The sequence below is a fragment of the Nilaparvata lugens genome, chromosome 7 (assembly GCF_014356525.2).
Source record: "Nilaparvata lugens isolate BPH chromosome 7, ASM1435652v1, whole genome shotgun sequence".
Classification (NCBI taxonomy): domain Eukaryota; kingdom Metazoa; phylum Arthropoda; class Insecta; order Hemiptera; family Delphacidae; genus Nilaparvata; species Nilaparvata lugens.
In genome coordinates, this window is record NC_052510.1 from 13,027,175 (window position 1) to 13,044,914 (window position 17,740).

The following is a 17,740-nucleotide window of genomic DNA, read 5'->3' on the forward strand; positions in this document are numbered from 1 at the left end:
GGCAAATGCCTGTTATTTTTACCTGGTTTGTATTAGCATATGAATAAATGAATAAATAAATATCCAATCAAAGGCCTATTCACGATGTTGAATCATAATATACTGTAGTAGACAAGTAGACCTATTCACAATTTAGTGTAATTTGAGTCTTGAGTTGTAGTGTTAATTATTCAGCTTTTGTAATTCGAGTTTCATTGTCAACTTTTTTATGTGGTTCACTGTCCTTTACTAATTTATTTCTCCAAATCCTCTAATCTTATTCTTTAGCTGATTAATGTGTAAGCCGAGTCAAACAATCGCACATAGAAAAGTCTTGTAAGGGACAGAATGGGATCGAACCAAGCGACCACAGAGACACATACAGTCTCTTAATTAATTGTTGTGGTTGTAACCGGAAGCTCTATGAGGAAGGAAGGAGTGGCAGGGGGTGGTTATTTAGAAAAGTCTTGCCAGGAAAAGCGGAAAATTTTCCTTTTTAATGACGGCGAGCTTCACGTTACCTCCGCCCCTTCTTTGTCGTGCCGTTATCAGCTTACACGGCTTGTCTTTCCTCGAATTTCCCTCTCTTTCTCTCTCAGTATTGTTCTCTGTCATCGCCTAATTTACAAATTGCACTTTTTGATATTGAATATACGACGCGTATACGGTTGTTGTCTGCTCAAAGTACGCCAGCGTTAATGAGGAAACGATGATACGTGGACGTCCGGATACTGATGTCCTTCTTTGAACCGAAATCGATATTTTTTTCTTGTCGATGTATCGAGCTATTCGAATCGCTGTTGATAGCGATACCTGATGGGAATTATTGTGTAAACAGGATAACACTATTGAAGCATTATCACTGATAAAATTGACTAACAATATGATATTGTCACTGATAAGTATTTGAAATCTTTCTATTTTTCATTCTTGAATTAGGTGGTATTTTTGTTATTTGTATCATTTCTTTTTGCATAAGTTCGTATTATTTTTATATATATTTTTTTTCATTTGTATCTGTACAATTTTTATTGTAAAGGAGACATATTTGGGGAAACCCGGTGTCTCCATTGTGAATAAATAAATGAAACTCCATTTACTAACTTATAGCCTACCAATATCTTAATATTTTTGGCTCATCCTCACTGATAAAATTCCGTTTACTTTACTTTCCAATAAATATTTAACATAATCTTACAGATGAAAGTGACATTCCCCATATCGAATAAATGTATTTTCAATATTATAAAATTTGAATAAACTTAATATACCTGCTCCAAATCGATTGAATGCATTCTAGGTTTTGAAATTTTCATTGGAATTGGATGGTGTCATTTTTAGTTGGTCCTAAATAACAAAGCCTCAAATATTAGTCTCAGTATCTTTGATGGTTTTGTACACTTGATAAATAATGTTAACATCAATATTTTGTTGACGGTGATTTCCACATGAGCCTTAGGCTTGTGCGTGGGTAAGAGACGGATGATGATGAGAGATGAGTGGAATTAAGTTTTAGGTGGGCTCTGAACCACCAGGAAGCGATTTTTCAACTCATGAATCATATTCAGAGGAGTTGGCTCAAGTGGTCACCCTTTCAACGGGGGTAGCAGCCACGCGCATGATTCTTAACATGATATGAAATTTTCGAAATATTGATAATATAATATATACTTCAAGTTTGATGAACATCAAACTAGAAGCAGGAACAACTTGATTACCAACCGCTATGAGTATGCTAGCACGCAAAAAAACATTTCTATTTATTGGTGTGAAGCTTTTTAATTCGCTCTCTGAACAATTTAGAGGTTTTCAAAATCAAGTTTTCAAACGGAGGCTACAAATATTCCTAATCAGTAAACCCATTTACACTTTTCAGGAGTTCCATGAACTGGCTAGGACTTTGTAAAATTATTAATATTATGTTGAGGTACATATAAGTACATACTGTATCAACTACTGTTACTTAATATTTTTGTTTGTTTGTTTCCATTTGACTGACTGCATTGTATCACAAGACCAGAAAATCACATATCTGGATATTTTATTATCTCTCTCTTTGTTATTTATCTGGACATTTCCATAATTGAATATTAATACTTCATGATATTGCAATTCTTTTAGAATCGTTTCTTTTCAATCATTGTATTGTGTGTTTGACATTGTTGTATATTGTGACGAAGGTAATGCACCTGAAGACCTCAGAAGCGGTTACAATAAAACTTATTCTATTCTATTCTTATCGAGATAATGATTTTGTTTTTTATTCGATTTTTCAACTCATGAATCATATTCAGAGGAGTTGGCTCAAGTGGTCCTTTCAACGGTGTTATAATTATTATATGCATTTGAAGTTACAAAAACTTGAATTCAAGTAAACTAGTCTCCAACTTTAAGAATCGCCCATTCAACTCAAACGTTAAAAAAAACTCGACCAATGAAAACGTCTCACAAGTTTCTTAAAATGAAGTTAATGAATTTATGAGCCAGGCGCATGATTCTGGTCTTGATATGAAAATTTCTAATTATGGAGATAATGTTGTTGTTTTGTTGTGATGCTTACCGGGAGTTGAGTGGTTGAGGCCCCCCGGTGACCTCTTTCCAAAGTGTTGCAGATCCAATCCCTCGGTGTCTTTGCGCTCCACCTTCCCATAGCCATACCAACCCAGCAGCTCGTTCATCGCTGTTTCTGCATACTCCTGTCAAACAAACACAACACTTTATCAGAGTTGTTTCTTCTTTAAATGGTCCTTTTAGGTAGGGTGTCCTAAGACTTTTAGAATACGTGAGAAATTCATTAACTTCATTTTAAGAAACTTAAGAGACGTTTTCATTGATCGAATTTTCTTAACGTTTGAGTTGAATGGGTGATTTTTAAAGTTGGAGACCAGTTTACTTGAATTCAAGTTTTCGTAACTTCAAATGTTTATACTAATTATAAATTGAAAAATCTAATCAATATCAAAGTCTTCTTCTTACTTTCCTTGCATCATGCCTCTTTATTTAGTTCTCTTCATACATTTTACATCGACTGACAACTGATTTTATCTCATTTTCCGATTTGTAGGTTGGATTTCAAAAAAAAAAAAAAATCAAAATCGTTTATTTATCCTTGATAATAATAACATCAACAGAAAATCAGAAACATAGAAATAGAATTACATTAGAATGATGTATTACAGTATAAAATTAAATTATACAATGAATATAAGGAAGGTCCCCGCAAGGTTAAAGAACCTGTGCGCAGGGGCCGAGTGTTAAAAATCTAGATATTTTAAATTTCAGGATAAAAGATAAACTAATTAATAAAAAATATTAAACTAATTACAGTGAAAGGAAAAATAATAACTGATAGAAAAATATTAAACTTCTTAAACTTAGAAAAAAGTTACTTAACTTAAAAGAAAAAGAGAGGAAAAGGAAGAAGGAAAAGAGAGAACAGAAAGGACAGGAAAGAAAGAACAGGGAGTTACCTTCAATATTCAAGTTAAATCGGAAAGTCAAACATGTTCAACATCTACAAAACTTGAAGAAGGGTCTACATCGGTATGGTAGATTCAAGTTCCTGTTCTCGTAAACTTGACTTCAAGATTGCAAAATACATTCATTTTATTCAGAACTTGGAGTCAAGTAAACTTGACCAATGTAAACGCCTCTATAACAAAGAATAACCTTATATAGATGATTGGTTATTCTATGCTATCAGGTCGAGCCTCATAAGATTCGTTAACCAACAATTTCAAGTAAAACAATCTGTGTACACTCAATAAAAATAGTATTAGAAATAATAAAAATACTAAATAGTAAAAATTTATATATGCCTACCAAGTTAATTGAAACGTGTAACAAGTTAATATAAACAAAGTGAAATAGGCCTATAGACATTAATCGATTTGATATCCAGTTGACATAACGTACGGTATCTCAAGGGATCAAGAAAAAAATCCTCTTTATTTAGGTATTCTTGCTAAGGGGTTCAAGGTAGAGCAGTCCTAAATTCTTAGAATTCAAAAATAAATACGTCGGATGTGACACGGGATTTCATGTCAGTTTTCAATTGTAAAACGATTCTCAAGTTGGCTGGTAATGGCAAAATCTGCAGTAACGATCTGCGAAAGACAGTTCTAGCAATCAATTTCGAATGATGCCACTTAATTGACAATCGGATATCACTGCTGCCTCTCATAGCAGATCTACAGTTTGTAATTGTTCTTGAACTCAAATCAAGATTTTGAACTATTAAGCTATCAAGCTTCTTCACCTAGCTCATATTTTGATCTTTCACTAAGTTATTCACTTGAATACATCATTGATATCCACCGCAACTTAACATAATGCTTATTCAATTCCACTTCATTATTCGACTTTGATTGTTCATTAAAACGTGACACAACGTATCTGTGATGACAAAAACTCCTAACCAGCGTAAACTTCGTGAAAAGTCAACACATTCCATTATCAACTTTTTAAAATAAACTATAGATCTCTTATCTTACCTACTACTCCATCCTCTTACTTCTAACCCATCAATCTCCCCCCCCCTACTCCTTCCAAACTTCCCTACTCACTCTTCCTCCCTACTTTTGTGTGTGTGTGTGTTTTCTGGTTTTGACGTGGATCTCGTTAGCGTTAGCGGTCATCCGATGCTTGGCTGCGGTGTCGGATTGCCGAGTTGTTATATGCCCCTATCACATTACGTCGGCGAACTTATGTACTGGCGATACGACCAACCAACCCTCTTGCTTGCCCCTCATGCAAGGAAAAGGATATTATACTCTTACCTCCCCACTCCTCCATTCCTCTCACCACCCTTACTACCCAATCGAAGACTTTCGTCGTCCCCCCCAAAATCAACAACCTCCTCCCAGCCCCTCCCCCTACCACGCTATCAGAGAGGATTTAATTACCGCGGCGCAAATCTGCTGTAATTGAGCACCGAGGACGCATGCATGCTAGCTGTTGCTTCGGGTGGATATAGTGGTGATCAGCTGTTTCTAGGATGGATAGTGGATGTCATAAGGTCTAATATTGTTTCTAGGATGGATGGTGGATATTATATTGTTGCAGGTTTGAGAGCTTATTTATAACAGCTGTTGGTTACGGGGTCAGTGGAGGTGGCACGGCTGTGTATAGGTATAGTGGGTTGAGATGGATGTGAGAATGTGATATTTGGAATTAAAAATGTGTAGTGATTGGATTCAAACGTCCAAAAACGTCAAATCTATAAGACGAACTCATACAAAAAATGGTAGATTGAAAGTTAGCTGAGTTCCACTTTGTTGCTCAACATAGCAATTAATGTTTTTTTCAATTCAAAAAAGGAGGAGGAGAAGAAGAAGAAGAAGAAGAAGAAGAAGAAGAAGAAGAAGAAGAAGAAGAAGAAGAGTAGTGAGAGAAGAAGAAGAAGCAGAAGAAGAGTGAGAAGAAGCAGAAGAGGAGTGAGAAGAAGAAGAATTGCTATACATATATTCTATAGTCTGTGCAAACCTTAGTTTGCAGCATTGCTCTAATGGAGTACAGTGCTGCCAGATTTCACAGAAGCCAGAGAGGCTGTGAGCTAATTGCGTGAGAGAAAGAGCGAAAAATAGAGCGTAGACCTTTTTGATAGAATCAACATAAAAACGGCAACAATATTGAATGTTATTTCAATATTCTATTTATTATTCTATTTCAATATTGAAATAACATTGGCCCTAAAGCCTTGTGCTGCAATCTTAAGGTTTGCAAGGACATTCGTCGTAACCTAAAGTGGTAGCAATTGCTAGCTCATCTTCAATGGATTAATCTGACAGTTCTCATTATAAAATAGGATTAAGGTAGAATTCAATGCTTTACTTGCACGATATGAATGCATCAAATAAGGAAATACACTTCGTCAATTTCAGGAAATTTTGTTAAATTCACTCTCAAGATTAAAGTTCAATATTATTCAACTCATTCAAAAGAATCGATATTGATTCTTTTGAATGAAAGATTCTTTTCAATGAAAGATTCTTTTCAATAAAAAAGCCTGCTTGGAAATAACAATGAATGTGTTCTCATTGATCTGTTACTTGGAGAGTTGCCAAATTAGAAAAATGATCAATGAATATTTAGAGCCCTGTACAATATGCACATAGCCTAATATTAACTTTATTTTCATAGTCGGTATGAAAAGCAACTAAAACCTTAAACCCCTACTAATCGATCTCCAAATCTTCTAAACATTCTAAAATTTCTTGCAGGTATCGTATTACTTCTATCCCATCCCATCACCCTTTTAGCTTTTCCTTATGGTGTGTTTCACCCTCACATACGTACATCGACACTCTTCATTCCATCCCAGTTTCTTACTTAGCTACTGCACCCCATATGATATCACAACCGCAACACTATTTCAAAACATTTAGGGCATAATATGCTTTCTGTAGACAAAGAGGGAGAAGGAGTAAACACATAGCGAATTGTTGGATGCCAAAGACAATACAAAGGAGGAGAAGTATGAAGGAAGAAGAAGTCGTAGGAGGAGGAGAAGAAGAAGAAGAAGAAGAAGGAGAAGAAGAAGAATAGGAAGAAACTTTGGAGGAGGAGGAGTAGGAAAAGAAGAAGGAAGAATAAGAATACGTAGGATGAAGGAGAGTAAAGAGGAAGAATAAGAAGGGGGAGGAGAAGAAGACAAAGATGATGATGATGATGATGACGATAATGATAGATATGTAGGAGGAGGAGGAGGAGAACGAATTGATGGTACAGAAAACGTAGGAGAAGAAGTATTAAGGAAGAAGAACAAGAAGACGTAGGAGGAGCAGGGAAAGAAGGAGAAGTAGGAGAATAAAACTGAGGAAAGAGAAGAAGAAGAAGAATACTAACTGAGGAAGAAGAAGAAGGGGAATGAGAAGACTGAGGATGAAGAAAGAGGAAGGGAAGATAACTGTGGAAGGAGAAGAAGAATAAGAGGATGGAAGAGGAGGAGAAGGAGAAGGGGAAGAAAAATAATAAGAAGAAGACTGAGGAAGAAGTGGGAGAGGAAGAAGAAGAATAATAGGAAGAATAAGACGTAGTAGGAGGAGGAGTAGGGAAGAGAAGAAGAAGAAGAAGGAGAAGAAGGAAGAGAAGAAGAAGAAGAAGGGAAAAGATAAGACTGAGGAAAAAGAAGGAATGGAAGAGAGCTGTGGAAGGAGAAGAAGAAGAAGAAGAAGGGGAAAGAAAAGACTGAGGAAAAAGGAGGAAGGAAAGAGAACTGTGGAAGGAGAAGAAGAAGAATAAGAGGATGGAAGAGGAGAAAGAGGGGTAGAAAATCAAGAAGAAGAAGACAGAGGAAGAATCGGGAGAGGAAGAAGAAGACAAGAAAGAAGAAGAAGAAGAAGATGTAGGATGAGAACGAGACGTAGATGATGATGATAGATATGTAGGAGGAGAAGTTTGAAGGAGGAGGATGAGGAGGTTATTGTGGGCGTTCAGGAGGAAAAGGAGTTGAAGAAGAAGAAGAGAAAGAAGTAGAAGAAGAAACAGATGGAGAAATGAAGAGGTTGGAAGAAGGACAGTCAGTGGCTGTGATAGCATAGCATAGCAAGTAAGCTAAACACAGTGGTCCCTGATCAGGTTTCAAGGATATGCTAGGATAGCGGACTCAGCTAATGGAAGGAAGCGGGCTTGATTTTTCCCGGTTGGCGGCTATATCAGCTAAAGTTTCATCTGTTGTTGTTGCTGCTGCTGCTACTGTCTTTAGGCGAACTCCCCCTTATTCACGGAAACATTTCTATAACTTATCAAATTAAATTCCATTCTGATTGTATTGATCTGTTTTTTTCCTGAGGGTGATGCCCACATGAGATTCAGGCTTGTGCGTGGGTAGTGAGTCGTTCAGTGATAAGAGATAAGTGGACCTACAGCTTAAGATGGGTTCCAAATCACAGGGAAGCGTTTTTTAACTGATAAATGATATGGGCTCCAATCACAGATGGGTTCCAAATCACAGGGAAGCGTTTTTAAACTGATAAATGATATTTTAGAGGGATGGGCTCTTCAATTGGTCATCCTTACAACGGGAGTAGAAAGCGCATTCATCTTAACTCATCTATAGCTTACCAGCGCGACCAAAGACCCAATCGCTACCAAATTATCATGGGCATACAAGGAAAATCCACTAAGTCTATAAAAGTAAATTTTTCAGGAAATCAATTTCTAATATCAATCATAATTTCCTTATAGTGATTTTTCACAAAATAATTTCATACTGCAAGAAATTAAATATTCTTCATTTGTTTGATAATTAATTTTTTAACATTCATAGTTGATAGAATTAATTAAAAACTAATAAAAAATCAGTTTGGAAAAATTGGACTTACTGAATTCTCCTTGTACGCCCTCGTATATGATATTTGATTGGTCTTCAAGAGTGATAGAAATCTCTGGTATAATGTGAATAGTGATCTCATTTTGAATGCTTCTTAACATTTTTATTATTCAAGTATTATTATTATTATTATTATTATATTATTATTATTATTATTATTATTATATTATTATTATTATTATTATTATTATTATTATTATTATTATTATTATTATTATTACTATTAAGTATATTAACATAAGTATTAGGTAAAATCATTTCTAGCTTAGATTCAGAGGAATAGTGTACGTCTACGGTGTATTGCATACCTTCACTATGAACTCGTTCTCCCCTTTAAAAAATTGAAATTAGCACAATTCTCAAAGTAATCTAAGTTAAAGACTTACTGATCATCCAAAAACATATTCTTCGTTCAACGATTCAATGTCTTGATAGTTTTTTCGTCATGGGTGACTACCCTAAAATATCACAAACTTATTGAAATAGAAAGAAAAATAAAAATCTCAGTACTCTTTTTGATTAATTAGTAGCCCTATACAGTAAAAGTAGCCCTATACAGAAAAGACACAAACTTATTACTTGTAATAGCCGCCCATAAATAAGGCAGATCCCCCCCTCAATAATTTCGCGGTTCGCAGTCCGCGCCCTCGCCCCCACCCCTATGAGCACCCTCCCTGGTTTTATAGAAGAGGAAAATATTATCTACTTTGATGGTAGATCTGTTGTAGAAGGTTCGGCTAAAGAAATTCATCTAAAATTCCTTTTCTCGTTTGATCGCTGGGGACATGAGCAGGGTGATATGGAACCATTCCATATCGTTTCTGAATCTAATAATAATAAATTATGACCCACAAGTATTGTTAACAACTTGAGACCCGATTGTTTTATTGCATGTCGACCGAAACTTGTGAAACGTTATCCACAGTATCCAGTTGCATCGGTATTACAAGTTACAACATACACTACCAGGGTATCAAATTCAACAAGCGAGTTTCAGGATTTATAAATTTATTCTTTGAGAATGTATGTTCTAAAGATCGATGAAAACTAATCAAACATGAAAACAAGAATTACAAATGAGGAACGCCAGAGCATCGATCGCTGCGCGGCGCGTGTGTGTGTGTGTGTGTGTGTTTATGTGTGTGAGTGTGTGAGTAAACGCGCAACCGAAACTCTATACGTTAGTATCGAGTATCACGAGCGTTCAAAAACGAAACTCTATCCCTCCTTTCTCTTATTTCTACTAACCATCTCTTACTAAGAGTCTATAGACTATCTTTCTCTTATCTATTATCTCGCTCTTCGTCATTTCCATCAGTTTCTGGCTTTACTCTTCGGGAGGGTGGGACGGTGAGAGGGGAGGGAGGCTCCCGTTTCGACATAAATTGTTATAGAGTATAATAATAACACTGTGGCCCAATTTCAATAACAAAGATGCTTTTCATTAGGCGTACTTTTTGCTGTAATGTGAGCTGGGCTGGATCAATACTCGTTCTGGGAGTAGTGTTATTATATACTAGAACAAGAGATTGTGTGGAGAAAATTAGTAGGTATATTTTTAATTAGTGGGAATTCATTTGTAAGAGTGGTTCTTCCATTTCTAAAAGATGTAAGAATTTGAAATCGCCACAGCATTTTAGATTTCACTGAGTTTGAAATCCACACAGTATTTTAGATTCCTTTATAATTCATAGAATATGATTGAGGATTCCTGAAGTTTATTTTAGTATTGCCTCACAAGAATGAGTCTCATTAGACAAAAATATACATTTCTAAGAAATTTGATACACTCAAGTGGGAGCTCAATATTAATAATTGTACTTTGACACAAAATCTAATTATTATTGATTTTTTAATAATATTATGTAACTTACACTTTTTTGGTTCATTGTGTATTTTAGTACTCAAGTATACATACATAATTTATATATTGAGTTTGTGAATAAACTTAGATAGATGGATGAGTTTAATGAAATTTGTTCAACATAAAATCACTTCACTTATATTGGCTACTTTATTCAAATTAATAAAAACAATATAAAACTTGTAGTTCCCTTTTATTAAACAATTTTAAAAACTTTAAAACATTTTAACTTGAAAATGGGCAAAGTAGGTCGAAACAATAGTCGTTAAAATGTTTTAATAAAAGGGTACTACAAGTTTTATATTGTTTTTATTCATTTGTTCAACATATTATAAGCTTTCACAAAAGATGTTTAAGTTTCATTTCAAATTAATTAATATAAACGATCCCCCTGTTAATAAAAGGGTACTACAAGTTTTATATTGTTTTTATTCATTTGTTCAACATATTATAAGCTTTCACAAAATATGTTTAAGTTTCATTTCAAATTAATTAATATAATAATATATGCTACACTTGAGATGCATCCTGCATTTTATACATTCTACAGTCTACAAATTCTACATTCTATGCATTATACTATGAATTTCCCCCCCCCTCAAGATGTAAGATGCAATAATCTATAATATTATAATGGAGGAAAGAATTGGCTTATACACGTACGATATAGGAAATACACGAATGACGTATCCTCACGTACGAGTTACTAGACTAATTAACTTGACATTTTGCATATAGACTCTTAATTTACCGAGGCTGGTTACAGGACTAATTGAAATTGTTCCATATTTCAGTCAAGTTTTTAACTAGACCCTTGTGGAGCATTGGTTACCTGCTAGTAATTAATAATTGTAAGCAATAGGCTAATTCAAGACCAAATTTCAAATTCAAATTTATTCGTTCCTTGTACAATTGCATACATGCAGTCACATAATATACACTATATAATAAATCTATCAATAGTACGAAAGAACTTGAAGCTCTCAAGACTATTGTCTGATCGTGAGCTTGTACAGTATTAAGAAGATATAAAAAATATAATCACAAAATTGGATTATTAACGTACTCAATTATTGATAATTGGTGACCAATTATTAACGGTATATTTTCTCTATGACAATACCATCACTTGAAACCGCAATAAAAATGTATTTCAATAGTTGTCAACTAGAACAAATCAGTGCCATATTTAGGTTCAAACCCTATTCCTCCACAAAAAAATGAAAACAAATTTAAAGTTGACTGGCTCGTTTATATAGAGCGAGCGTCGCGTCGCGTTGCGTCTGCAGTCAGAATCAGTTTTCAAAGAGTTGCCGATCAAAGGGGGGAGTGGTCAGGGCGAAAGGGGGTAGGGTGTGGAATTTCGGTACCACGTTTCAAAATAGACGCGCGAGTGCTGAGAGAGAGAGAAAGTATTTGGGAGAGGGTGTAAGTGAGAGAGAGATAGTTTGAAGCTCGGCGTCGTGTTTCGTATCAAATGATGTTTGAGCGTTATGTTTCCTTCCTGAGTCCAAAAATAAGTGGGCAGACCCCGGCACACACACTGAGATAACCCGGCGGGGCCTCCTCTCTCTCCTGGAAAGCTGGCTGTACAAATAGAGAATTCTACAAAATATGCCTTCAACGATTTTGGTTGGAAAAGTCGCCAAAATGTCCGTAAACGGTGTTTAGATTCATGTCAATCGAGAGAAGTTCTAAGATAAGATATTTATTAACAATTGTTACAAGGCTGTTGCCTATGGTAACATTCACAAAAAATTGACAATATAAAATTAAAATTAATGAAGGTGAAATGAAGTATGATGATGATAAATTAATAAAAACAAAATATAGTTTTCAAAATTTTTAAGTTTTTAATAAAGGGTACTACAAGTTTTTATATTGTTTTTATTAATTTGATTATGTAGCCCATATAGTGAAGTGACTCTATGATGATAATGATGATGATGATGATGATTATGATGATAATATAATACAGTGTTGTAACAACATAAATCGTAGAAGTTTGACATGACATGTCTAGTGTTGAAAAAGAATATGTTATAGTTATTTATTTATTGATACAATTACAAAAGTTGTGATGATATCCTTCTCATTTAACGGCTTAACTATAGGAAGGAGATAGCAAGAAATTCTATGAGCATATCTAATGTAGAGTATTATATAATTTGGATAAAATTCTAGTTTAGGATACTGTAATTAACAATAGAGTGAGGAACTATTTAATGAATTTACAAAGTATAGGCTGTACAATTACTAACTTCATGAAGATGATTGCTTGATGTTAAATCATATTGTGTTGTAGTCTATCTACATAAAATGTTTCAGTTTGAAAGTGTTAACGTCTTTTTCTTAGCAAATTATATTTATCAATTATGAAGGAATCGAAAGGATAATGGAAATGAAATCAAAGTTGTAAAATCTTTTACAAAATCATCATTAGATGAAATCATGCTCCGAAGTTTATTCATGTGAATTTCCAAGTGTTGGACAAGCTATTTTGGCATTTATATTGAGTATACTATCTTGGCTACAGAGGTAATTTGGAACCCGGCATGAGTAACATGTTCCAATCTGAACTTCATGCACGTTTATAAAGCAAATCATACAACTTATCATTAGTAAAAACTATTCTTCATGTCAATGATAGTTTAGATGGATGAGTATTGGAAAATGTAGTTGTTTTTCTTAATTAGTTTTATTGAAATCTGCTGTATTCTTCTCTTCATTTCCCACATAATTTGAGAATCTTGTTTCTATTTTCATATGAGCATGTGATACAATACAAAATATGTGCATTTGATATAACTCTCATTTTAATAATATCTCAAGCTACTACAGTATAGTACAGGAACGATCTCATTCAATCTAATTCATTTGAAATCTAATTCATTCAATCTAATTCTTTGTCATATGAAAAAGAATTAAAATAAAAATTAATGATGTAAAAAGTCTCTTGTTATAGCAGAATGCGTTCAATATAAGCAGAAGAAAGGATTTGTGTGTTTAATTTTATGCCATAGAATGAAACTTGTATATGTTATTTGGTTTTAAGTTATGACAGACTTTTATCCTACTTTTTAATTATAAAATCAATTAACCCCATGAGTGTCAATGACCATCCTCCTTGTACATTATATTATTTAAATATAACTACAATATAATATTCACATTATAAGTATTCAATATATTATTAATTTTTTTGGAATCCAATTATAATAGGTTTAATTGGAAAAAAATTTACAATCGTGGAACAGTAACTTTAAAAGGGACCGGTATCAACTATTTGAATTTACCTAGTAGTGTAGAAGTAATGGATTAAATGATAGAAACTGATGTAGTAAATTATTACTGTGACTGAAATCAATAAAGCATACATTGATAAAAATAAATAAAATCCTGAGCCTATATTGAAGCAATTCAAATCATTCTTAGATTCCAGTAAATTAATGTCAGTACATTAATTTGAATATTATATCACTTGAAATAATTCAATCCATTTTTGATTGAAAACCCAAATAATAAACTCAACGAAAATTTTTTGTCGTTAGACGTCTTCCACCACACAATACAATAATAATAATCTAATTATTACAATATGTTTCTATAAATATAGTGAATTCTCATTGATCAATCCTTTACTATAGTATACTAGATAATTCTATGAACTTTCACTTTTATTATGGTTTTGATATTCAAAAGTCTCATGGTAAATTTACTATCCCTCAAAAATTCCATTACTTGTCAGAGCTTATCACACTATTTTATTACTTCTCAAATACCCTTCTCAATTAAACGTTTAACTATTCATCATCATATTCATCATCATCATCATCATCATCACTTGTGTCAGAGACTTGTATTCCAAAGAAACAACAACACACATTCATTCATAAATGAAATAGACATAATGAATGAAATGAATATCACTATATACTAATATATTATAAGTATTTAGAATTTGTAACTTGTTTCTGGTTTCCTACAATCCTTCAATGTAGGCCTATATAAACTGAATGTATTAAACTGATGTAGATATTGGAAGTACTGAAATAATACAATTTTTTCTAATAATGTACGCTACAGTAATTATGATTGATGAAACTAATGGTTACCTTAATATCATCAGGATCGGGTGCCTCCTTTTTTATTTGGACGGCCGGCGAGGACGTACTCGAAGAGGCGGAGGGTGATGAACAACTCGATGCCGAATCCATGACTTGTGCACGCCTCGCGAGCCTGCTCTCTACTGAACTGAACGTCTCAACGCTGAGCCCTCATTCAATTTCGAACGGTGAAACTGAACGACTCAACGCTGAGCCCTCATTCAATTTCGAACGGTGAAACTGGACGACTCTACGCCGAACCCTTTTTCAATTTCGAACGGTGAAACTGAACGACTCAACGTTGAACCCACATTCAATTTCGAACGATAATCGCCTTGATTGAGCTTTCTAACCTTCTTTGAACAAGCGTGTGTTGGAAAATTGAACGGTGGTTCTTTTGAGATGCAAAAGCTGATTTTTTTCACACTGATTCTCTGGATTTGATACCAAAGACAATAAGAAATCTATGTTTTAACCTATTGTTAGCAAATTGAATACTAGATTCTGAAAATATAATTTTTGAAAAATGTATTCCAGTTTCAATTTTCAACTCATTTTAGTTACCGTACATCAAGAGTTCAGCCTGCTTTAACAATTCGACTTGGAATATAGTACTTTATATAGTGTGGAATATTTACTTTTTCTTAGGGCTGCTACAAAATTTAGGAACACTATAAAATTATCTATTATTAAAACACAACTAGTTTCAACTCTTCCAGTTGAAAGAAGTTGTGTTATAATGAAATGTAGGGTAAGCTAACTGGATAATTTTATTGTGTTTTAATACTATCAAATATTATTGTATTGTTTTTGATGATGATAGACCTACTGATTGGTGTGAGATGGTAGATTTCATCTTGCAAAAATATGGCTGGTTACGACTGGAGATGATTCAAGTTGATTTTTAAATAAGTCAGGGGGGAATTTGAACTCAGCCTCAAAATTCTTGGGAGGGGGGGCTAAAAACTAATCAGAGGGGTCCTAAAAAATGTTAGCAGTGTTTACAATGATTATTGACGACTGACAACATTTTTGCGGAGATAACAATTTATGGGGGCGGAGAAGCTGATTTTTTCTGAATTTGGGAAAGTGCATCATTGATATCCAATATATCCAAAGTCTTGATCGTCAGCCAGGTGTTCCCGGATAGATCGCGTCAAAAAATAAAAAAAAACTTTAAACTTGATAATCAAGATGGCGTGTCATCACAGTCCCTCAAAGCTATCCCTAAGGAAATCATTGACACTGTAATAGCTTCTTTCAATCAGCCACCTTGACAGCCTCTTCTTGAAAACACCTATAGGAAGATATTGGGTGGGGATGGACACCCCTGACGAAGTAACTCTTGAAGCTCATTGATAATAGTTGAATAATGGTGAAAGTACACAATTTCAATCCTTATTATTAAACAACTTACACAGCTAATGACAGTCACTGTTAACATAACACTGCACTAAATCATAAGTGATTTGTACCAAAACAAAGATAAGATGTCCTATTTGAGCTATTCAATCCAATTCAATTTTATTTTTCATGTTATGCATGGTATATAATACTATATTAACACAGGTCTTAAACAATTCATCAAACAATACTAATCATAAATACATTACAAATTTCACAACAATATACATATAATATAGTCTGAATAATTAAAAGAAACAAATTTAATATCACAGATGGAATTGAAGTTAAAGAAACTAAAACAGAGGAATCAAAAGTCTCCATTACTTGAAAGGTAAAGATCATACAATCAATTTAAAGTTCGAGTTTTTACTTAACCACAGTTTTGTAATTACTGAATCAAAAATTCACCAATGTCATAAAAACATCTTTCACTTAACCACAATTTTAACTTTCTCTTGAAGACCGTTTCAGAATTTCAATTGGAAAAGCATTATACACTTTTTTGGCCATATGCTGTGGGCTCACCTCAAAAAACGAGGTTCTGTGGGCATCCAGTCTCACGATCTCCCTGTTGCGTGAGTTGTGAGAGTGAATGTCTGCACCAGTCGTCCAGCTACTTCTCCATTTCAGTGCCATACTCGCCAAAAAATAAATGTACAGGCAGTGAACCGGAAGAATGCCCGCTGTCACGAATAAGTCCCTGCAAGGATGGCGTGGCGGTTTTTGAAACATCACTCTGATGGCTCTCTTTTGGGTAAGGAAGACACGACGTACATGGATTGATGCTCCCCATGCTACTATATCATAAACTAAAAGGGGCTCAAAGTAGCCATGGTAGGCCATGGTAACAACTTTCTTATCCGACATCCTAACTAATTTGTAGAGAGTGTAAATAGCTGAATTTAATTTCTTTATAAGGTTCTCCATGACTGTATTGAGACTAGTATGAAATGAAGATCTGTTTTTTAATCCCCATTTGAAAGAATAGGAAATTAAAAATAAATCCTTTCATTAAATTATAAACTGGTATAGTTACATTAGTATATACTCTTTCGTTACTATTTATTCTAGATACCGGTTCAGTAGATAGAGAAAGAGATAATCTATAAAAATAAAATGCTGCATTTTACTATGAGTGCTCCAGTGATACTCATGGCCCAATATGATATATGAAAATATCTTTGGTACTGGAGGTATCGAGTTCCAGTATAATTCTATTCCATTTCAATATTAGTTTGTTAGTTGTAAATTCATTAGTCAACTAGATAGTTGATGATTAGATTTCCAGTTATTCCTAGTTTTATTCATGGTACGGTGTATAATAGTTCCAGTTTTATTTTCGATAGTATCTATACTTGAATTCGATACTATCGACTTTTACTGGTGTACTCAAAGTAAATGTGTCTCCAAATAAAATCTTAATAAGTATTCTTTTAAGAGTTGTTTTTGAGGAAAAAAATATTGCAAATGAAGCTGGCGAGACAAAACAAAACAGTTTGTGATTGACTATATTATTGCTGAGGTAACTTGAGAACATTTAAATCAGCAATTTCATAATAGAGATGTTAGACATTTGAAATGAATTTGTTAACGGCTTATTTAAAATAATATTCACGCAATAAATAATTGTTTATTAATTATTGGGTTTTGACACTGCCTCTCTGGAGTGATAATACATGATACTATCAATATTTTGGATTGAAGACCAGATTAATAGAAAATTGCGCCAACTACTACTTGAGCCAACTCCCCTGAATATGATTCATGGGTTGAAAAAATCGTTTCCCGGGGTTTGTGTTTCGGGACCCACCTCCCACCTAAAACTATGTCCACTCATCTCTCATAAACATCTGCCTTATTAGCCATCCACAATCCTAGAGCTAAAGTGGGTATCACCCTCAGCCTCCTAAAAAATAAGATTTATTTTTCTCATTTAATAAATAGTTGCTTTTGTCACTACATTCAGTTTGAAAATTAGCGCCATTGCAAGAGTCAGAGTGCTCTGTTCTGAGTCGTTCCAGTAGAATCATGAAGGCACTGGATCAGCCATTT

General features: G+C 34.0%; 2 protein-coding genes across 3 annotated transcripts in view; one reads left to right on the plus strand and one right to left on the minus strand.

The window, feature by feature from the left end:
• LOC111056834 overlaps window positions 1-14,810 on the plus strand; it is a 36,504-nt gene extending 21,694 nt beyond the window's left edge. The window contains exon 6 of the mRNA XM_022344245.2: window positions 14,305-14,810. The gene's annotated coding sequence lies outside the window, so the exon portion shown is untranslated. The remainder of the gene's footprint in view (window positions 1-14,304) is intronic.
• LOC111056836 (sine oculis-binding protein homolog) overlaps window positions 1-17,740 on the minus strand; it is a 32,481-nt gene that overhangs the window by 10,768 nt on the left and 3,973 nt on the right. Inside the window, exons 1-2 of one of the 2 annotated variants that reach the window (XM_039432076.1) lie at window positions 14,291-14,429; window positions 2,540-2,675 (exon numbers count right to left, since the gene is read on the minus strand). In XM_039432076.1, the coding sequence (XP_039288010.1) occupies window positions 2,540-2,675; window positions 14,291-14,392 (238 nt within the window). In that variant the 5' untranslated portion in view covers window positions 14,393-14,429. Of the gene's footprint in view, window positions 1-2,539; window positions 2,676-14,290; window positions 14,430-17,740 lie in introns of those variants that run through there. The other variant, XM_039432077.1, reaches the window with a different exon arrangement.